The 23,669-nt window shown below is 43.3% G+C and overlaps 1 protein-coding gene across 1 annotated transcript in view; it reads left to right on the forward strand.

Moving 5' to 3' along the window:
• Window positions 1-21,892, forward strand: part of LOC131472400 (ankyrin repeat domain-containing protein 50-like) — a 44,550-nt gene extending 22,658 nt beyond the window's left edge. The window contains exons 4-5 of the mRNA XM_058649529.1: window positions 17,131-20,666; window positions 20,945-21,892. Of these exons, the coding sequence (XP_058505512.1) occupies window positions 17,131-20,663 (3,533 nt within the window). The 3' untranslated portion in view covers window positions 20,664-20,666; window positions 20,945-21,892. The remainder of the gene's footprint in view (window positions 1-17,130; window positions 20,667-20,944) is intronic.
• The last annotated feature ends 1,777 nt before the right edge of the window (window positions 21,893-23,669 follow it).

Below are 23,669 nucleotides of genomic sequence, written 5' to 3' on the forward strand. Positions count from 1 at the left end.
TATTTGAATTCAGGTGTTTCAAGCAGGCTTTGGGCTCCAGGCCCCTTATCTTCAATGAAGGAAAATCTTAACGCTTCAGCATACCAAGACATTTTGGACAATGGTTGTTTTGCAACAGTTTGAGGCCCTTTTTCTATTCCAACATGACTGTGTCCCAGTGCACAAAGCAAGGACTATTAAGACATGGTTGGACTTTGAGTTTTGGTGTGGAAGAACTTGACTGGCTCGCGCACAGTGCCCTGACCCCAACCCCTACTATCGGGCAACTCTGGGATGAACTGGAGCAGAGATTGTGAGCCAGGTCTTCTCGTCCAACATCAGTGCCTGACCTCATAAGTGCTCTATAGAATGAATGGACGCAAAAACACTTCAAAATCTTGAGGAAATACTTATATATAGTGTATATGTGGGTGGTGCTTGATGTGTCCTGACCTGAAAATTGAAACATCCTCAATAAAGTTTTTGTGGCACAGAGTGAAAGTGTGGGCTCTACCTATTCTACCAGCCTTGCACCTTCACAAGAAAGAGGATGATGTGCTTATACACTATCGTCAGCAATATTTGAACATATGAGTGTAGCTCCATGCTTGTCTCTGCTTAGCAGCAGCTGTTTTTTCAGCCTTGTGACACACTTACCCTGAATATGTGGTTCACAAACAATGGGGCCAGCTTGCATTCGCTTCCCACCATCGCTTCACGTCCAGAGAGATTGGGGTCACCGCTGCAGACCTCGGCGAGATTCTGCAGCACTTCCCCGATGTCCTGTGACACTGTACCATACTGGCTGCTATTATCTCCCTGTCAGGCCAGGCAGCCCACTCTGTGGTGATGAGCTGGCACAACATTCATCAAGAACCTGGCTGTGTGGGAGGAAGTCTCCGCCGCAGGCTCGCTCTGCTGTGTGTTCCTCCTCTACCTTTGCAAAAAACCACAGAGTGTGGGAGCTTCGTACGCCCTCGGCTCGCCTCTTAAATCATTACGTAATATCCCAGCAGTCGTCCCTGTGCCACTCGCCACTAAGGAGATGGATGGAGGTTCAGGGCTGAGCGAGCTATATGCACTCCCCCCTCACCCCCTCCCCCTCCCGTTTGCTGTGCCCTAATTAGTGTAGAGCAATATCCCGAATCACTGCAATTTGTCATTTGCACATTATGTGTTCTTATAACGTTATTATTTAACAGAAGGAGAATGATGCAGGGGTTTAAATGGCGTCTCAAGCTCCATTTGGCTCTTGCATGTGTTGCCTGTGTCGGCACGATGTGATGCAGGAGTCTCTAGGAGAGTTGAAGCTGCTGTTTTGTGTTGTGCGGCACAATTACACAGGTATGAACCTGTTTTTATTTGCTGTTGGGGAGTGAAGAGAATCTTTAAAAGGTTATTTTCCTCAAGGGTTTTCGGATTTGGCTACAGGCTGTGACAATAAGTTGAACAGGAATTTGGGTTTGTGTGGCATCAGTAGGAAAGGAAAACAGTAAAGATAATGTACAGCAGATCCTTGGGTTTGGTTCCAGTTGCAAAAACAGAAATATGTACATACTTTGAAAATGTGTCTCACTACAATATGTATAAAAACAATTAATTAAGACTATTTAATACAGTAGTTAAGCAAAAATAAGAAAGTCCCAACTGTCCTAGCCTTGCTTATTATTGTAGTATTATGTGCATATGTTAAATATGATTTGGACACAACATGGTAGTTTCATTATTTCCTACCATATTACCCATAATCAATCAAAAATGAACAGCGAGTGAAGGAGAGTGATTGATAACTGGTTGAAGCCATGTTGGTCCATGTGGGTGTAATGAGCCATTTTCCACTCGTCAGGCTTTTTTTTTTTTTTCGACCCATGTTTTATATTCAGTGTCATCTGTTTATTGACTGGGAATGATTTAATGGAGCAGTTTGGCGTCAGCGTTTCCAGAGCATCTGCCCTCGCATTGTGTCCTCACCTCATACTCTGCGTTTGTGTAAAAGTAAAATGCATGAGAAGGAATTGTGGATCCGGCTCGTGTTTACAGGGATGGCGAGGAGGTGGAGCCGGGCTTTAGGATGCCAGAACTTCACTTTGAGTCATTTGTCTTCTGTGATGATAGCAGGCAGGTTTCATCCACACAAACCCACGCCCACTGCTGCTGTCATTTTACCAAAAAACAATACTAATCGATTCACTATTCCTATAGACTGCATACATCGTACTAGTTGTCACATGGGGTTGTTTAGTTGTTGTGCTGCCTTACTTGGGTGAGGCTAACAGCTAAGCTAGCAGGCAAAGTTTATAGCATTTGACTACAAATGGAACTCACCATTTGTTGCACTATGGCTGTATATTTTTAATTCCAATGGGTTTCTGAGCACGAGTGGATATCCAAAGCCCGAACACCCACCACCACACTCTCTAAACATCAAAGCCTCTATATAAGTGCATGTGATCAGATTTTGGATCCGAGCGCAGTATAAACCATTTTCTGAAACGCTGAACCCTCAGACAAGAAGATTTATATTTAATTTGCATTTAATCGTATTTGCTGGTTTACCCTGATTGTGTGTGTTTGTGTTCTGTGTCTGGCCCAAACCACGGCTTTAAATCACCAGATTCCATCTGGAGGGCATCTAAAGTTTGTAGTGGATTCAGCAGTGGGATGTAAAGCTGTATACACTACCGATGTAAATGGTAATCAGTAATGTTTTTTTTAATCTAAACTTGGGCAGTCACAGACGCACCAGGAACACTTCTGTTTGCTGCCGTTTCCCCTCATGTTTGCAGTTGATGAGCTGTCTCTTCTTTTTGTTTCTGATATGATTTGAAGGGGAATTTCATCTTGGAAACAATCTGATAAACGGCAGTTATCATCTTTCATTTATTCCGTCCTTTCTTTTCTTTTTTTCTTCCACTGCTTTTACTTTTTTTTTTTTCACGGGTTCTTTGATGGCGGCCAAGCTCTTATTCCAATTGGCCGGCTATTTGGCTTTCAAAGGCACAGGAACGGCACCAAACTGGCACATTAGATGTGGTGACCCCATTTGAAAGGAGTGAAGGACGTATTTTATTTTTCCAGATAAGAAAAGGGCTGTTCTAGATTTTGACAACTCTGTAATTCATTGTGTTGAGTTTGTGCAGCGAGACGGTGCTGCAGACCCACATTTTTTCCCTTCAAATGCTTTTAGCGGCGTCTTTGTTTTGTCTAGATTCAGTCTTCCGCTCTTGGTTCCACACAAATTCTTCTGCAACACTGACTGCCTTTTCTCTCCCCCTCCACCTTACACACAGACGAATGCAGACCTGGACACAAACACACTCACCCACTTACTGTGTCCTTGATCAGCTTGTATACCAGCGTGAATGCTCCTTATTCATCCAGCACTGGACTTAAAATAGACCAAAGGCCTTTGGAATATCACATTCAGGCCAAGTGCTTTCTGAAAATATGCTTCATATTGTTTACAAGTCAGCGATGGCAGTGTCCTGCCAATACACTCCACTTTCATGCTCCGTGCAGAGCCAGCTCTTATTTTATACGAGCGGCCTGTTCTGTCTGGGGTGGAGGTTGTGTGGGTTTCCCTCTATACTCTCGTCTGCGGCGATGGGAACTTTGTGGTCGTGGGAATTTAGTGTCGATAAAGTTTGAGTAGTGACCTTTAACCACGAGGTCACGCTGCAGGAAAAGCAGCTCGACGGAGAAGTCCGCCGCGATTGTCTCCGAAAGAATTCAAGATTGTCTCTTTGAATGCCTCCGTCCTTGCTCGACTGTTTTTTCCGTGTGTCTGTCTCGGAGTGGAATGTGCTTTGGGAAGTTTTTCAACACCTCTGAGACCGCGCAGGAAGAAGAAGCCATTCCGACTTGAGCAGCAGAATGCCTCGCTCACATCCGCTCGGCTTATGCCTGACAAACAAAGAGTGTTCTGTTGGTGAGGAGGTGTACAGGAATTTTGTGCTGAAATTTTGTGTCCCTCTGGCTGCCTCGAGCTGTATGATAACTCAGTTTTTATTGAATAAATAAGCACAGACTGAGGATGAGCTGCTGAGTACTGGTCTTGGTCTGACACTGGTCAAAAATCACCAGAATGAAAATCAACAGAGAGTTATCGGTATCGCAAAATATGGTTTCAGGCCGTCCCGATCCGACTCCTGGTGAAGATTGAAACGCATCCAGTCCACATGAGCGCTGCTTCTTTGCGTCCAAAGTGACAGCAGATCTGTGGAGAGAAGCTCGCTGTTTCTGTGCCGTTACCCCCTCTGTGTGCTCTGCTACTGTACGACCACGATGAGTTAGCGGAGTGGAAACACTTAGGCAGCGATTTTGGTTTTGGAGCAGGATAGAATCTCTGCCAATTTAACAAGGCCTCAAGCAGCAGCAGCAGCAGCAGCAGCAGCAGAGAGAGCAGTGGGTGGGGGAGGGGAGGTTTTACAGGAGATTTACATAGAAAAAGTGACTCACACATGTATTTTTTAACAGCTCTGTCCTCAGTCTCATATGTGCCGTTATCATGTGTCAAAACATGCGTCAACTTGTTCGTATAGATGGGGCTACGTGTCTCCACCAGTTCTGTCCCAGTGGCAACTCTGACATTGTGTCACAAGAGAGCAAAATGATGTGAATTCCGTTGTGTATGCCGGTATCTGATATGCCGATATATCGGGAGTGTTCAGGCCAGGGCTGAAACAATTACTTGAATAATTGATTATAAATCAATTACTAAATTAATCGCCAATTATTTTGATAATCGGTTTGAGTTATTTTTTTCCATTATTAAAGAGTTCTGATCGTTTTAGCTTCTTAAATGTAAATATTGTCTGATTTCTTTGCTCCATACAACAAAAGAATTATTAAAACAGAATAATTTTTGTTTGTGGACAAAACAAGACATTTGAGAACATGATTGATAAAAACTGATTGATATTTTTCTACATTTTCTGACATTTTATGGACATTTATATATTTTTCCTGCGCCCAACTGAAAAGGTAATTTAGTCCCTTTTTATATTGAAATTGATGATATTTTACAGCAGATAGATATAATACACACAAAAATCAACTGTTTAGTCAATAGTGGATCGGGATATCTTGCCGATAATATCGTATATAGCCCTAGGTGGGACCAAACAGGTAATATCATGGATGTTACTCACCAGTGTCACTACAAAATGACTCAGTTTGGTGGCACTTATCACAGGAATGTGGGTGATGTGAAGTTGACAGGAGGTTAATGGTGAACAGCAGTGGAAAGAATGTAACCTCCTTCAACGTCCTTCGCACACGTATTCTTCAGTGCGACAGTTATTGGTGATGTATGTGCTACAGTTCCCCAAGATTTCACTCTGCTCATAGTCACATTAAATAAATTCCAGGCTAATTTATTTGAAACAATAATCCCATTGTAGATTGTGACCCAGCAGTGAGTGATCTTTTTTTTATATATATATATATCTTGTGTAAGCATCACTAAAGTGTAGTAACTGTAGCAGTAAGTAGGACTCAGTGCTGTCCCCAGGGGAGGAAATAGGTACAGCATAAGAACAGGCCTTGACATCACTCGTAAATCATTTTTTCAGTCGTAAAGTTGAACCTTGAAGCTGCACATTAATCCAACTCTCTAACTGACCTCAACTCAGGTATTTATTTGATATTGATGTTTACTGTCAGAAAAAAAAGCATACCTGTCTACTCCTCCTGGTGAACGTTTGCACTTACTTTCACCTATCGTCTTGAAGATTTTAGGCCTGCAGCTTAAAATAAATACAGGGGGTAAAAAGATCCAGCTTTCCTGGTTTTGACATTCAGTGAGTCGTGTAAGGTCACAGCCACATACTCCACTCGAGTAGCTCTGCATCATTCACAGTCCAAAAGAGCCTCCGACCGAAACAGGCAATATTATTCAGCGAGATGATCATCTCTCCTTGGTCCAAACGCACTCCGTCCACAATGTTTCACGATCAAATCAAAACCCATTAATTAGTTTTTCCGTACCCCTAGCAACCAAACCAACAGACGGTCGCAGGTGAAAATATAACCTTCCTCGCATGAGATAACCAAGTTACAGAACATAATTGACTAAAACGGAAACTTCCTCCAACCATCTGTACGTGTTTGAGCCCAAATCTGATCCAGACTACGAGAGTGGACAGCACTAAAACCTCGCCCGTACAGCAGGATGTCTTTGTTCCGTACACGTTGCCACCATTACCTGCTTATTGTGCGACATAACCATAGTACGCTGTCAGGAAATACAAAAGCCAGTGTTGCCTGATGATTTGCCAACAAACGTCATGTATAGCAACCGTTGCGTGGCCTGGTACTCGAATGCTGGACTACATTAAACGTCTGTAATACTACTCAAGTGCGGAGCGATTTGGGAGAAGGAAGTCTGCTCGCCGAGTTTTGGAAACCTGGCATTTGGAGCGGTGTTTTACGTCACAGCTGTAGAACACATGTGACAGAAAATAAGAACAAGCATTACAAGCCAGTGGAAAGTAGTAGTTGGATTTGATTGGAGACCTCCAGTCAAAAACACAGAACAGAAAATAATCAGTGATGTTTTGAGATGGTGGTCGAGGGGTTTTTGTTACCTTTGGACAGTAAGAGTGACGCTAATCTTCTCATTCATCACAAATAATCATTTTTCCTTCACTTTTGAATAAATAAATCCCCAGGTTTTTAATTAAAGCTCAAATAACGCCAGACTAGAGCATGTTTATCCATTTTCCAGAAACGTGAAGTGCCACTTCAGATCAGGTTCGTTAAGAACCCGTTTGTCAGTTGGTGTTTCTTAAACCACAAAATGACCATGTCCTCAAATGCTTTGTTTGGTCCACGAACCTGAGATATTCAGTTTACTCCACAGAAGGGCCAAGAAATCTGATCGTATCCGTAGTTAAGAAGCTGAAATTTGTCCAACATTTCACGTGCCGCTAACGGTCGAACATTTAAAGTGAAAATGTTTCTGAGCACTGAGCTTCTGCTTTGTGAGCAAAGATGACCAATGAGATGTAACTATATAACTATATACTACTGTATAAATCCACAAGAGAGGTAGCATCCCCTGTGCAAAGCGGCTGTTGCGGCACGTTGTTGTGCAGTTATGAAACAGAAGTGGCAATCAGTCGTGACACCACCCATCATCATTTGAACTCATTTGGAAGAATCGCGATTTGACCGGTGCCATATTGACATTTTGCAAAATGAAAGTTCAGAGGCATCAACCGTAAACCAGGCTCCCATTGGACGATTCACATGTGCCATCATACTTTCTCATCTGTTGTCCAAATTGCCATCATGTTCTATTGGAGAGGAGCTGAAACTAGTGATGGAGAACATTGACTCATCAGGAAAATGTTAATTGACATAGAAATCGAGTGAGAAGTAGGCTCAAATATAGACTTTCAGCTAAATCACCCCCTGGTAGTTATTCTGTATATTCTCATTTCCTAATTGACTTCAGTGAGGAAACTGGAAGATTTTTTTTATTTATATATATATATATACATATACATATATACATATATACATATTTGCTGAGTGGAACGCATTAAGAGACACAAGGCTGCCACATGGTCATTAAAGAAACTCTGCAGATAGTGAGCACACACACATTTTTGCTTTTGTAATGTCTGTTGTAATTGGTGACACTGACATTGTCAAGGGTTTAGGGAGATTTTCCACACCATGAAATTCCTCCTCACAGTGTTGTGGTTTAGTCTTACTGGTCTTGCTCGGCCACAAGAACCCAGTGGTTCTTATTGTCAACGTTCTTTGGTGGTAAAAAACAATTAAAGGACTGACTCCAGATTAGAAAGCCGAGGAAGGCCGAGTAAGTAAGTCCAAAGAAAGATAATTAGATTATTTATCTGTTTCTAAATACTGCCCATTTTTCTGTATAAAACCAGCTTTCAGAACACGTCCATGTACAGTAGATTCAACAAAGAGAAAAACATGTTAAGATGTGAGATAATAGAGTAAGCGTTATTGCCTTTCAAATCTCTCCTCCCGCATGGAAGCATCTTGTTACTAATCTGCGAGGACAGCAGGAGGTAGATGACAATGATACAGCCCAGTTTTAAAGGAAACACAAAGGAAAAAACCCATGAGTAAGCTGTACTTAGGATTTCAGGGAAAAGCCAACATGAGCGAGGGATGAGGGAGGATGGAGAAGGCCTGGATTTGTGAGCTGCAGTGCCAGTAGTTATAATAATATAGTATCGGTGTACTACTGGAGCCATGAAAGATAATAGCCCCCCTTAAACAACCACATTCCTGCTCTGCAGTGTTACAGCAACTTCAAATAGATTGATTTCCACAGTCGTAAAATACATGATTATTTTCATTTTTCCCTCCCTAATTTTTTGCTAAGAGTCCTTCTACTTGGTCATGAAGGGGCACTTGGCAGGAGTCGAGCGCTTCCACCAGCCAAAAACCTGTAAAACAGCCACACATATACACACGGAGAGCGAGAAACCCCCCCCACACACACACATAAAATCCCCTGTTAGTTATGAATCACAGCTGTAATTAAGACAGTTATATTCCTCGCACAGTCTGAGGAATGTTGTAGGAATGTGTGGCCACTTCAACAGTACATTTATATTGTGAGGCATTTTGATGGAGGGTTTACTCATTTCCTTCCTCAGGTGACACATCCACACATGGTCTATGGGGTTGCTTTTTTTTTTTTACCCAAATGTAAAGTGTAGGTCTACTTACAGATGACTTTACTCTGGAGAGTACAGTCATAGACATTATAAAGATAATGGATGTAATTTAATTTCTGGGTCTGGGAAGTGAAACCAACAGAAGGCTCTTGTTTTGGCTGAAACTAAGTAAAAGTAAGAAACGAAACCATAAAGGTACCGTTTTAAAAACTCGCGTTATCTAAACCTCGTGTTCAGATTGGCTCAGAATGAAGCAAAGGTGTCTGCACCCGGACTGTGCAATTAATCAAAATGTGTGTTTCAATTACGATTATAAGTAATTGAAACACAATGATTATTACAAAACGGGGGCTTTTATTCTGAAAATAATGCTTTTTTTTCCCCGACTTTCGATGTAAATGGAACACATCGTTATCCTAGCTTAGCAGTGAAATGCTAAAGTGGTTTTAACAGCCTGATGGTGGGGTGTTGTTGCCCAGCTCAGCCAAGTTAGCGGTTGACAAATTTAAATCAAGACGGTGCTAGAGAAACTTCATTGTGTGCCAATGCAGTGGGTTACCACTTGAGTACAGTATATATACATACATATCTATAAATAGATAGGTCATTCCAACTTCTGCTGCAGTTTTTTTAATGAAATGTATACGTCGAGGAAACTATGCGAGTCCGGGGTGGGTCTGTGTTTTTGTTCCGTGTATTTGTGTGTCGAGGAAAGGAGGGAGTACAGCCGAGCAAAGGACCTGAACCACATCTCCCACCTCGGCGCTGCCCACCATGAATGGAGCTTTCTTTGCCCGCTCTGTCCAGAGACAGAACTGATTTACCACCAATGATCACAAATAAAAAAGAGCAGCCCTGTTTAAAGCCAGCGCGCTCCTCCTCCTCCTCCACTCCTCTGAGCAGCTCTTTGTCCCGAGGCATGTGGATGAATCTGACACAGAGCGAGGCCGTGCCTTCACAAAAAGGTCAACCAAACGCTTAACGTCTCCCTGGATTTTTTTTTTTGCCGTGTATACTTTCATTTTGGTCGAATGTGAGACCTCACTGGAGAGACCGCGGGATGTTCTGGCCGACGGACAACACAAACACGGTCGTAAAGCAGCGAGGACGGTTTATTTCTTCTGCACTGTGGAATGCTCCCTGAAGAGAGACAAAGATGGCCCTGCATACGGACGGACAGCGGCGTAGTTTACGCGACAATTGGATGCATGCATTCACGCGAACGCCAACAGATGACTCTGAGGCTTAACTATAAAATAAAAATGTGTGTTTTATGAGGGGTTATATGCCAAGAACAATTTTCAGGCAAAGAGCTCCGAGGCACTTTTTAAGCAGAAAATGTAAAAGCTTTTGTTTGTTTGGTAGCTAAAAAAAACACCTTAAAATCCAATCCCAGCACATTCTGCCATGCTGCAGCCTTCCCTGTGGAGCCCAAATTGCACCACACTAAACCGAAAAAGAACATTTGACAGATGCTTCCTGTAACCAAAAGTGTAATAAAAAGCCATGTCTGTTCTCTCACAGCTTTTTCGGCACGGGTTGCTGCTCTGCCTCACTTCCTGGGTAACAAGAGCAAGGACGACATATTTAATTAGCTTACCTCCCCCCCCCCCCCACTTTCTTGAAATTGGCTTACACAGACAAGCTGATTTATGTCCGTGCTCATTTATGAGTTTGTCGTCTGTGAGGCTGCATGTTGAGCTTCACTTTGGATGAGCCGAAGACCATAATCCTCGCTGAATACTGTAATTTACTACCATGCAGTCTGACAGTCGGGCAAATTACAGGTCTACCGTGTCTGAATCTCCAACACCTTGGGTGCTGCACTGCAGTAACATGACTCTGAACATGGCCCGGCCTCTCACCTCTTGAGGTGATGCCCCTCTCGTCTTTTAGAGTTTATTTTAAAGGCGTAGCTTGTCAAGTTTGCCCAATTGAAGGTTGCTGGGGTTTTTTACCCTCTAATATTCAGGCTGCCTGGATTTATTTAGATATTATTAACTTTCACTTTCGATATCTGACAGTTATTCAACCATTTAGGGACTGTGGTACTGAGAAGCTGACACCACGTGAATCTTTGTGATTGGATGGTCGTTCCACGGAAGTCCCGAGGGGCTACCGTAAAAGTTCTCATTCTCTGTAGTAGTTTTTGAATTTTCTAGGTATCACAAACTCACAAAAGGAGTTATGTTAATGAGAAGTACTGTAACAGAAGGGTTCATTATTTTTGTTAACTTTGTATAAAATGAATACTAAAGAAGTGCATTCCTGGTTCTTTTCTAACACACTGCCTCTCCTGCCTTGGCCTGCATGCCAAAGATGACTTTACAAGTACCTGGTTTCGGCTGCTTACTAGCAACAGGAGCTTTCCTTGTGTTGAATCTGATGTCCGGGCACTTCTCTGTGAAACCTTTCCAAAACGGTTCCAGACTTTTCCTGGCACTGCTTCTCTGCGATAGTAGATAATGGCTTGTTCTGTGACCCGACTGCTAATAAAACTCGACTGACATGCTGGAGTGAGTAGTCCCTGGTGCAGGTGAAAGGAAACATGTGGCGGTAGCGCTAAATGAGGTCACGCGGGGGTCAGCCGGTGTAATGATGAACAAAAACATGAGCAGATATTGAGGAAATTTGATCCCGAGTGGGGCAGGGGAAACTCCCAGCACTACAAGAGCTCAGTGTCACCACTGCTTATTTCAGGTTGACAAAGTGGACAGTTTTTTTAAGTGACATGGTTGGTTTAGAAACTGTTTTATAGTTTTTCACAGAAGCACATAAAAGTTATATAACTTTTTATTAAATTAGGTCACTGAGAAAGTAGAGATGAGTGGCTGTATAAGTCCCAATTTCCCCCAAAATTGCTAAAACACCGTTTGAATTAAGTGAATGCTATTTATGTCTGGTTCAATTGGTGTATTTCTGGCTCGGCGTTGTGTTATTTCAGTTCTCAATTGGAATTTGTTTTTACTGGGATTAGATTTCCAGTCGTCTGTGCAGCTGTAAAAAAAGCTCCGTGATATATAGCAACAACTGAATTCCACTCGAGATACCTCGTGCGGAATCCGGCGAGAGACGGCACATGTAAGTGACGAGGTGCGCTGCACTCATGACTCAGCTTCTTGTCCCTATTTTAATGAGCTTCTGTCACTCAGGCGTGCAAGTTTGACTTTTGGTTGCTGGAACGGAAACATCAGCTTTTTTCGGTGCGCGCAGCTGTTTTCTAAGATGAATGGGCTTGTTCTTCATGCAGGTGGTTTGATGGCTTTATCAGAACACGCCGCTCCCACTCAGCGCTTTTACACGTAGTACTGTTTACCCCACCCCTCCTCCACCTCATCAGGCCTTTTCAGCTGCACCGTGACAGGTTTGACTGGAAAAGCCTTTTATACCCTGTTTGAAATGCAGCGAGAGGCGTGTTTGAGCAGGACTGTTTCTCGTGTGTTGCCTCTGCAGCGTGACGTACGTTAATTGTTAAAAGTGTAATAGTTTCTGTGTTTCTATTGACGGCCATAAAGTACGGCAGGAAATGTACAGTGACGATTACTTGTAGACAATGATTTGAAGTGTTTTTTCTCCCTCAATAGCACTGTTGAATTAGGGGATTATTGAAGTCAAAGCCTCTCAGTACTTTGCTTTCTTTTCTCACTGGTGAATGAGCCACTTTTATCCGAGATAAAACAAAGTGTTATCTTTTCTTGAGTAGAAGTGAGAGTGTGTTTAATCAAAGGAGGAACTCGGCATTGTTTTTTTTTAAAAAGCATAAATGGCAGGAGAGTTTTCAAAGGCCTGTTGTTTGCAGACCATTGGAGCAAGCTCTTGTCCGCATACTTGTGTTTAGGAGGTTGGCGCTCTCGTGTTCTCTGGAGCAGGGAACGCTGCAGCTGTCGAGCAGACGTTTGTCGAGCGAGGGTTTACTGGAGAGCCCAAGGAGAGGGCAAGCGGGGCTTGGGTTTCTGTTTTCTTTATGGATCCGATGACTTAAGATGGTGTCTCTCACAAATAACACGCCAAAATCTCACAAGCTGGCGTTTTGAAAATTTGGGTCGATGAGCTCGGAACTCAGTTTGTCGACACAAGGGCACGCAGGCTCATTTGTCATCCAAAAATGTATCTCGAAGGCAAACAGGCCCTCTCTTTGTGGGCAAGGCCCTGTCTCTCGTGGACGGTATCCAGTTCAGTAACGAGCAGCAGCTGTCTCTGAGGCCTGTACTCGGGAGCTGCATCCCTCACCCCGATGAATGTGTCATTTGTTGCTTGTTTAGCAGTCTCTTTTGTTCAAGGCCTGAACCATCCTTTCTCTCACTCACTCACTCACAGGAACACAACTAGCTACAGTTTGTGTAACCCACTTCTAAAAGCGCCAAATCAAGGCCTTCGTGACTATCGGGGGTTTGGAAAGAAGGAAAATTGTTCTTGGGCAGCAACTGAACATTTATAGCCAGTGAGAGTTCTCGCATTCTTGTGTAGTTGTTAACTGTAGTTCCTATTACACCGCAGTCATCAAATACAGGTCGGGTGACTTCAGCCGTGTGGTTGTTTTGGTGTTTAATCTGCACGTGCAAGACCATAATAATGCCATGACTTTACGGTTGACATGCAGGCCTTATAAAGTGTATAAAGTCTGCTGATCTAATGGAAACTGTAGGTCATCTTCTGCGACGTGCAGTATGTTGGGTTTCTTCTTTCTGTCTGGAGCCTCTTCCTTGATCTTTTTTCTTTTGCTTTCTTCCTCAGAGAGACTGATTTTAGAGGGTTGTTTTTATCCAGGCAAGTGCTTTATTTCACGGTGGCTGCAGTTAAATTTCTACCTCCTTCTCCAGCTTTCCCCAGTCACTGTATCTTCATAATTGGTGTGTCAGCAACCCTGGAACGTAGGAGAAACTGCTCATCATAAACTGCAGCATAAACTGCATTTTTTTTTTCCTTCCCTTTGTTCCCCAGAGAAAATATTCTCGATAGAGCAGCATCTCCACAAGTGGGCTCTAATGCACACTCAATGATGTTTCACAGTCCCTCGAGAAATGGAGCAAATCTGAACATCAACACTGGGACTTAATGTAAAATGTGTGTGGGTAAAAATCCACCATAGGTTTGTGTTTTTCCCCTTTAATGGCCTCCCTTCTCAGAGTGGTGTGTTTCCTGTCCCAGCTGGAACAAACCCAGAATGTCCAAAGAAGGACAGGGTCCAGAAGGAGGAGAACTAGGCAGTGATGTCAGGGAATCAGAAACTCTCACATGGAGAGAGGGATTGTAGATCTCAGAGGTCTGGTCTTTAAACAGAAACGCCGTATTAATCATTCCGTGCGCCCTTGTTGACTAAGGCACAAATTACAAATAAAAGCAAAAGGAACCCGGTGTGGTTCTGGACTAGATTTTGAGTTGGTGAAACAAAAGGCTGGAGGAAATAAAGGGGAGGAAGAGTGAAAAGTCCTTTGATGATAGCACGAAATATGATCTTTATTGCTTGAAGTTTGAGCCAGCAAAGTGGTGAGAACACGGAACAGGAATGCACATTAGGGTCATGTGGTACCTTCAAGTCTTTCACTATCTTTTGATACAAACCTGAAAGTTAACATCCCCAGATTCCCAGGCTTTTGTCATCAATGATTTATCAGTCAGGGATTTTTTTGAAAAATATATGCCATCTTTTAATGTTTTTTTTTTTTTTTTTTTTCTCATCTTCAAAGATAGAATTACTTTAGACTTTTACCTATAGCTACTTCACCATATGCCTGGTAATGGCAGTGACTCAAGCGTGTGAACTGCTGCAGGGGTTGTGGAGTGAGAGAAGGGACTATGGAGGGTGGGAAAAATGCAGCACAGCAACCGGCAACCGAGAATAAAAGTGGGTTAGGGTCATTGAGTTGTCGTAATTATCAGGCAGTTATGTTGTACAATTGCGAGGGAGCAATACTTTATAGCTTTATCAATTGAAACTGTTTGCACAGCTGCCCTTTAGTTAAATCGTAGACATGGATATTCAGAATGAATAAGTGATAATCTGGGGTTTGCTGTGGTGTATATTGCATTGTAAAACTACACGTCTCTGTCCATATGAACCCTGTTATTATGAAGTGATTAATCCAAAAAAAACTCTGCCATAAAATGTTTTACGATGAGGTAATTGGTACTTATCATTTAGCCCAATTTTTATGTGCATTATATTAACTTAATCCACATAAACAGAAGAAAAGAATCAGAAAGAAAACCTCAAGTATAAAGATATAGTTTAGATAGGCAAGAAGTGCAGCAAAATGACTCCAGTCAGTGTACAGATTAATACATAAATAGTAAAGTAAAAGAGAAACACAATCTTATATTAAAGAGGGGACTCATCCACTCACTCCTTTTCTCTAGTGCGTCAACGAAGCTACGATGGCCTTCACACACATAAAAGGATGCTGTTCTTCTTTGTTTGCACGTTAACCTTCCACTTTAAAATGCAAACATTGTGCTTTGGCTGTTATCTTTTCATGCTGCTTTAGAGTCATAACGGTGCAAGATGGCAGTCTCCATAAAACAAGATCCTTGCCTATAATACACATAAAAGGCTAATTTTTTAAAGGATACGAAAACCAAACTACTTTTTTAAGTGAATATACTGTTAAAAAAAAGGCATGTTTCTACTAATTAACCCGGGGCATCTAATAAAAGATGTGCAATTGGAAAACAACCAGTGAAAACAGGCACAGGCAATAATAAAATGGTGGAATGTTAAAGAATAAGTTATGTGTAGTCGTTATCGCTGGCGTGATTGCTTGTGTTACTCCTGTTTTATCGCAGTTTGAAATACAATGAAGGTCTTAAAAGACAGAGAGGGATCACTGTGAGTTGTTGTTAGTGGGCGCGAGCTTATCTTGAACAAACCCAGGAGCAGATGATAAAGACAAACCAATTGCTCCTCTGTTTACCGGGATCTGCAGTCCAAACTGTCAGTGCTGTTGTTGCTGTTGTTAAACTCATCAGGTTATCTGGCTTCCAGTTGCAGTTACCACCAGGCCTGTGTGGAATAAGATTTCCCTTTTCTGCCTGTAACAAAACTCTGAGCCAGACTCGGTAACAGAGTCCCATTAATATTATATACAGGGGAAAGTGTTATATAATCAAAGCAATCACATTTCTCTGTTTTGGATGAAAGTGTTGCTGCTTTTTTTTTGCTGAATTGATTTTTTTCACGACCTCGGAGTACATAAAATGTTCAGTCAATAAGAAAAAAGCCTAAAATCGAAACCTTAATTACCAAAATTTTTAAGTCAATCTTAATGAGGCGGTGTTCAGCCGAGCATACACAGTAAGTGTGCACTGATTCACCGAGTCAAATGCAAATGCTGCAGACGCATTAGCTGTACAAGGACTGTAAGTCACTGTTAATGGTGCGGGACTGCATGTCAATAACACAGAGAGTGTGTGACTGTTTTTTTCTTTTCTTCCTGTCCCAGTGAACCCTCGAGGACCATGGGAACTGTAAATAAAAGTATGCAGAAATGCTCTCCTCGCCCTCTGGCTACAGGCTGCACATGCACACCACAAACAGATTGAAGTTAAAAGTTAAAGTGCCTCGGCTAATGTGCATAAAGTTCACTTCTTGCACATTAGCGGAGGAATTCCTATTAAAGATTATTCATTAAGACCCACTGTGATCATTTCTTTTTTTTCCAGCAGGATTTCTAAAGATTTGAGCTGGGAGCCTTTAGTACAATAATAAGTTAGCCAGTGGAGAGATGTTTTACAGGCAATTGATGTGCTACAGGCGTGGAAATAATGTCCCCTCTGCTCTCCCCCATACATCTCAAGCTCTTTTTTGCAGATTTGCTCCTGCTGACAGAGCGCTAATAACCTCTGCACTCAGTCGATGGGTTGAGTGACCAGTCAAGCAGGCTTCAGTGTTGAAAGGCATTCAAGTTGTTTTTTTCTGGGTCAAATAGTTTCTGAAAAGGGTGATGCTTGTGGTGGAGTGGTACACGGTTAAGCAAGAGCACAGAGATATTTTTGAATTATATTTCATTCATGCTTATAAAGTACAAGCGTCTGAAGACTTTACAACTTTTGTTTGTCTTCACTGCTTTACACCGTGTTTTGTTTGGTGTGCTCATGACTTTGTTGTCAGCGGTGCTTTACGAGCTGAAAGGATAGCAAACTCCTGCTGATCGTGTCTGCTTCCAGCAGCCAGAGGGGGTCTCGCCCTCATTTCCCCTGAAAGTCTCTTCTTTAATACCATGGCTTTACTGTTAATTATCCTATGCGTTTGGAAATTAAAGGTCGGCCTAATCTAATTATCCAAAGATACAAGAGCAGTGGATAAACACTGGTTATAATCTTAAGGTCAGATGTAGGATAATTACTCAAGGGCCACTGTGGGAAATGAATGCTAATCATCGTTAACTAAGACTGCTTCTACTGCCCCCACCATATGTATCTTCTAGATGTCTGCCCCGTTGTGTGTCTGTTTTCAGACTTGTCTAATATCCCTTTTTCTGTCTTTCAGGGTTCCGCAAAATCAGCCTCGACGATCTACGCAAGGCCTACATTGTCAAGGATGTGCAGCAGTACATCCTCCACAGGCTGGATCAGGAGGAGGCCCTGAGGCAGCATCTCACCAAAGAGACTGCGGAGATGCTCAACCAACTTCACATCAAAAGCAGCGGCTGCTTCCTCTACCTGGAGCGCGTGTTGGACGGAGTGGTGGAAAACTTCATCATGCTCCGCGAGATACGCGACATCCCCGGCACGCTCAATGGGCTCTACCTGTGGCTCTGCCAGAGACTATTTGTCAGAAAACAGTTTGCCAAAGTTCAACCCATCCTTAACGTAATCCTGGCAACTTGCAGACCACTCACAGTCAAAGAACTGTACCACGCAGTCTGGACCAAAAATATGACCACGACTATGGAGGACTTTCAGAAAAAGATGGACATTCTCTCCAAGTTGTTAGTCGATGGCCTTGGAAGCACTAAAATCCTGTTTCACTACAGTTTTGCAGAGTGGCTACTGGATGTGAAGCATTGCACCCAGAAGTACTTGTGCAATGCGGCAGAAGGACACAGGATGTTGGCGATGAGTTACACCTGCAGAGCAAAGCATCTAAAACCACTTGAGGTGCAAGAGTTTGCACTACACCTGGTCAATTCCAATCTGCAGATTGAGCCGTTCAACCTGGCTCTTTGGATGGTTTGGAATGGAACTCCTGCTAAAGACTCTCTCACCACATCTATACCAAGAGAGCAGGAAGTCCTTCAGCTTCTGGTCAAAGCTGGAGCGCATGTTAACAATGAGGATGATCATGCCTCATGTATTGTCCAGCAGGCCCTAGAAAGGGAGGACTCGATAAGGACATTGCTTGACAATGGGGCATCAGTGAACCAGTGCGACTCGAGTGGAAGAACTCTGCTGGCCAACGCTGCGTACAGCGGAAACCTCGATGTGGTCAACTTGCTCATTTCCAGAGGTGCAAACATGGAGCTAGAGGACAACCACGGACAAACAGCACTTACTCTTGCTGCGAGGCAGGGCCATACCAAAGTGGTCAACTGCCTGATTGGTTGTGAGGCCAACATCAACCACACGGATCATGATGGATGGACGGCCCTCCGCTCAGCAGCCTGGGGTGGACATTCAGAGGTTGTATCTGCTCTGCTCTACGCCGGTGCCAAAGTGGACTGTACCGATGCTGATGGCAGAACCGCTCTGAGAGCTGCAGCTTGGGGAGGTCATGAAGATATCGTGTTGAACCTGTTGCAGCACGGGGCTGAGGTCAACAAAGCAGACAATGAAGGACGGACAGCTCTCATTGCTGCAGCTTACATGGGGCACAGAGAGATTGTCGAGCACCTATTAGACCATGGGGCTGAAGTTAATCATGAAGATGTGGATGGAAGGACTGCCCTCTCAGTCGCTGCTCTCTGTGTGCCTGCAAGTAAAGGTCACGCTTCTGTGGTGAGCCTTCTCATCGACAGGGGAGCAGAGGTTGACCACTGCGACAAAGACTGCATGACTCCCCTCCTCGTGGCTGGCTATGAAGGACACGTCGATGTAGTTGATCTGCTTTTGGAAGGCGGAGCCGATGTGGATCACACAGACAACAATGGCCGCACCCCTCTTCTTGCTGCTGCATCAATGGGCCACGCCTCAGTTGTCAACACCTTACTCTTCTGGGGCGCTGCTGTTGACAGCATCGACAGTGAGGGAAGGACTGTGCTGAGCATCGCATCTGCCCAGGGTAACGTGGAAGTGGTCAGAACTCTGCTGGACAGAGGTCTGGATGAGAATCACAGGGATGACTCAGGCTGGACCCCGCTTCACATGGCTTCATTCGAGGGCCATCGCCAAGTGTGCGATGCCCTCATCGAGCAAGGCGCTCGTTGTACAGAGGTAGATAACGACGGTAGAATACCGCTGATATTAGCTGCACAAGAGGGACATTATGACTGTGTGCAAATTCTTCTGGAAAACAAGTCATGCATTGACCAGAGGGGATATGATGGGAGGAATGCTCTCAGGGTGGCTGCACTGGAAGGCCACAGGGACATTGTTGAACTGCTGCTGAGCCACGGAGGGGATATCGATCACAAAGACGCAGATGGACGTCCAACACTCTACATATTGGCACTTGAAAATCAGCTGGCCATGACAGAGTATTTCCTTGAAAACGGGGCAAATGTGGAAGCTTCTGACGCTGAAGGCAGAACGGGCCTCCACGTCTCCTGTTGGCTAGGACATGTTGAAATGGTGAGGCTGCTGATAAACTATCATGCTGATGTGAATGCCTGCGACAATGAGAAGCGATCTGCCCTCCAGTCTGCCGCGTGGCAAGGCCACACGAAAGCCGTACAGTTTCTGATAGAGAGTGGCACACATGTTGACCACACATGCAACCAGGGAGCAACAGCACTAGGCATAGCCGCACAGGAGGGTCACATCGATGTTGTGCAAATACTTCTTGAAAATGGCGCTGACCCCAACCACGCTGACCAGTTTGGACGCACCGCAATGAGAGTGGCAGCAAAAGGTGGCCATTCAATGATCACAAAACTCCTGGAAAAGTATGGGGCCACAACGCTAAACGGCTGCAATCCCTCTCCTGTACACACTTTAGAAGAAAAAACACCATTAGCTGTGAGTGGGAAAATGCAGTCCCTCACAATTAAATCAAGTAGTTCTGGCAGCACCGGTGCAGGAGATCTGCAATCATCTGGACGCGGTCTAAACAACGGACCGGTCCATGCTTTCAGTTCGCCCTCAGAATCTCCCGATTCCACTGTAGACAGGCAAAAGTCCTCCTTGTCAAATAACTCCCTCAAAAGTTCAAAGAACTCGTCCCTGAGAACGACATCATCGACGGCCACGGCGCAGACCGTGCCAATCGACAGTTTTCACGGACTGACGTTCACAGAACAAATCCAGCAGCACTCACTGCCCCGTAGCCGCAGCAGGCAGTCCATCGTGTCCCCTTCCTCAACAACCAAGTCCATTGGTCAGCAGCCATCGTCTCCGTCCAATGACTTTGACTGGTCTCAGTTAAAACCTGGTCTCAAATCAACAAAGGGAAGCAAGAGCGGAAACGGGACGTCAAACAATAAGAGCTCGGACAAGAAGAAGAACAAGAACAGCGGATCGACGCAAGGGCAAGTTTTGGAGTATGAGATGACACAGTTTGACAAGCGGATCGCCTTCAACAAATCAGTAGCCAACATTTCGGTGAAGGATCCCCACTGTAAGATCATGATTGGCGGCTCACTTCAGCAGGAGAGGGGACAAGTCCAGGATCAGTTCTTTATCCAGCAGCAGAGCTGCGCAGAGAAGAAGAGAAACGGCATCATGACCAACCCCAACTATCATCTACAGGGTAATCAGGTTTTCCTGGGTAGGGTAGTTTCTCGGACTGCACAGAACAGAGGCCACGAGGATGTTCTAGAGAACTATCCCATAGGGGAAACCGAGCTAAGCCTTAAACAAGCCCTGAAACTGCAGATTGAAGGATCAGACCCTGGGTTTAACTACAAAAAGGAGACTCCGTTATAGCTGGTAAGAAACACTTAAACCCTCCATTATGTGCGTCAAGTATTGTAAAGTTGAAATTAAGGTCAGGGTGACAGAATGTAGATAATACTTCATTTTACGGCGGCTAATTTAGAGACTAATAACAGACCTTGAGTTGTTACTGGATTGCACTCAGAGCCGTCATTAGCTGGATTTCATCAGACTCGCACGGAGAATCAATCTCAATCTAGAGAAGCAGATTTTTTTTTTCCCCTCCCTCCCAAACCAAACATTAACTTTGAATCATTCCTGTGCCGTTGCAGATGTCTTGAAACACCATTCGTCACGCAGACCATCGGAGGGATTGTGCCAAAGCAACTGTTTTCACCTGCATTTCTGTTCTGTTGTTGTTGTTGTTGTTGTTTATCAGATTAAATATAATACCTGGGGAAGATTGTGGATTTTCTGCCTGAGGCTTATGTGAACTGATACTTCGATGTGCCTACATCTGTTACAGCCATCTTCATTTATTCATGCAAACCTATCATTTTTAATTTAATGTTAATGCTATTTAATAAACAGTGTATGCACTTTTAAAAAGATGAAAACGACAGACATGCATTTGTTCTATTTGCGTCGTGTACCATCCAGCAAATTGAAACAAACATCCAACGCTTTTTTTTTGTTTTTTTATTCTTCTATATCATGTTTGTTCTGTCTTTTTTATTTTATTTTATTTTTTCACACTGACAGCAATGTAACATTGAGTACATTGTCACAAACCAGAGGACATAACAGTAACTGATGTCATGGTATGAACTTAAGCGCATTTATAGTCCACCTTTTCTAGAGACCCCCGCCACATCTAATCTGTGTTAACCTTGATCAGTGTGCTCAATCTATGTTGTGTGTAATATATTGATAGCAATGGCAGTTACAAGCATATTTATTTTTGGAAAAAAAGCCACTTTTGCTGCATTTTTTTGTGTTGCATTAGCTCTATCATGGTGCTGTGTTCGGACGTTGCCTGCAGTTATTTTTGTTTGGACTCTTGGGTTTTTTTGTCCGCTTTGTGCATCTCTGTATTATTACAAATATCTTAAGAGAGCGAGATCCATTGAAAGTTAATTTTGTCCCTATGGGATTTTTTTTTTTAAGTTGTTTTGTGTGTTTATGTTTTTGTGATGCATTAAAAAAAACAAATATTTAAAATAACTCATTGTGTACCGGTAACAAAAGTTTGGTGCTATAAACGCAGCAGTTTCAAGTGACCGCAGTGCATCTGTCTGCGTTTGTCCCGAGTTCCGTGTATAACCTACTGCAATGCAAGAGAAACAAAAACCCAAGCTTTTTGTTTTCTTATTGTCACGTGGTTCCTTTTGAGTGATTTACTTGTGGATATTTCAGGGGCTCGTCACAAAAACCAGGGGGTTCAGCTTGTAGCCGTGAGTGGTTAAGTGTTAGAATGCAAAAATTGTAATGCCAAAGTTGAAACGGCACACTCTGACCCCCCCCTCTCCTCCCCGTGCGGAGCTGAAAATTAGCTCAACAGGACTTAACCCCCGCGGGAGAAGGAGGGGAGGAGGTGCTCGACTGTGGCACTGAGGGAACCAAACATCTGTTTCTCATGAACTCTGTGGAGCTGCGTTAGCGTTTACAGGCTGTGTCATATTTTTGCAGGCTTTTCACGCCGTTAACAGTGAGCTATTTTTCACCGCTAACCGGGATCAAGGGGGCGGCAGAATGGGGGGGGGGGGATCAGCAAACCTATCGCATGCACAAACACTTATAAGCCCTAGTGAAAGCTCCCAGCTCTCCATTTCTACAGTAGCTCTAATGTTATGCCATGAAGGGTTAAATAGAAGGATTCAAGGCAGGATGGAGTCGAGAAAACAGTGTTTGAAAAACAAAAGTGTATAGTCTTATTGAGAAGTTCTCTTGTTTGTCTTGACTGTGTATTGTCTGTCACCTTTGATTTGACTGTCAGTGGTTGGATTGTAAATAGCTTACCATGTACATTTGACTTTCAGTTAAAAGAATTCCTGTATTATATGAAGTGGAATTTTCTGATGTATATTAAAGTGCTTAATAAACATATTTGCTTTCCTGCTGAGAAACTCTTTCGCTACTTTATTTAGTGAGCGATGGACATAAATGAATTCTCCTATTGGACAATTCCAGCTGTCAATCACATATTAAGCAAAGACTCACTTCACCACAAACTGACATTCAAATTGAGTTCTTTCTGCAGCCAGCAGTGTTAAATTACAAATTAAATTAAAAAAAAAACGTTCTTCAGCGTCTTAAAAAAAAAAAAAAAAAATCTCAAAAAACAGACCAGAAACAAAAAGTCTTGGAAAAACAGACCCGACGAACAGGAACCGAAAAACATACAATTTCATAAAAGCACACCCCGAAAAAATTTTAATCTTTCAAAAACACCCGGAAAAAAAATCTTGTATAAACAGACCCCAAATAGTTTTTTCTGTAAAAATATCTCGTAAAAACAGACCCAAAAAAAAATCAGTCTGTAATGTAATAGAATACTGTGATAGTTTTTATAACTAAACATAACCGTTTTCACTTTTTCTCTAGACCCGCCCCCTCCTGAACAGATTAGATGCTCATTGGCCGCCAGGGAGTGTGAGACCCCTGACCTGTGAGTTCCATGCATACATTTTCAGACATTTTTCTCCACACTCACATCAAAATGGACAAAGAAAATGATCTTTCACCACCGTCTTAATGTCTACATCTGTTGAATTTGTCACGCATGTGTGACAAATTGTAATATTTGGCTTTGTGCCGTTGAGCTCAGGTTATGAAAGCGCAAGTCAGAGCCAGCAGGAGCTGCAGCCGTGTTTTCCTGTGAGGCGAACAACACACAGCCTTACCCTGCTGCACACGTGTCCACTGTAAGCCACGCTCGTCTTCTCCTTGTCAAAAATACCTAACCCTGAATCTCAAGACTAACATACTGGACAGAAAAAACTGATGGTCCATAAACTCCCGCGATGTCTGCATTTGTTTAAGATGAACAATAAAATG

The sequence above is a fragment of the Solea solea genome, chromosome 14, assembly GCF_958295425.1.
Source record: "Solea solea chromosome 14, fSolSol10.1, whole genome shotgun sequence".
NCBI classification, from domain to species: Eukaryota; Metazoa; Chordata; class Actinopteri; order Pleuronectiformes; family Soleidae; genus Solea; species Solea solea.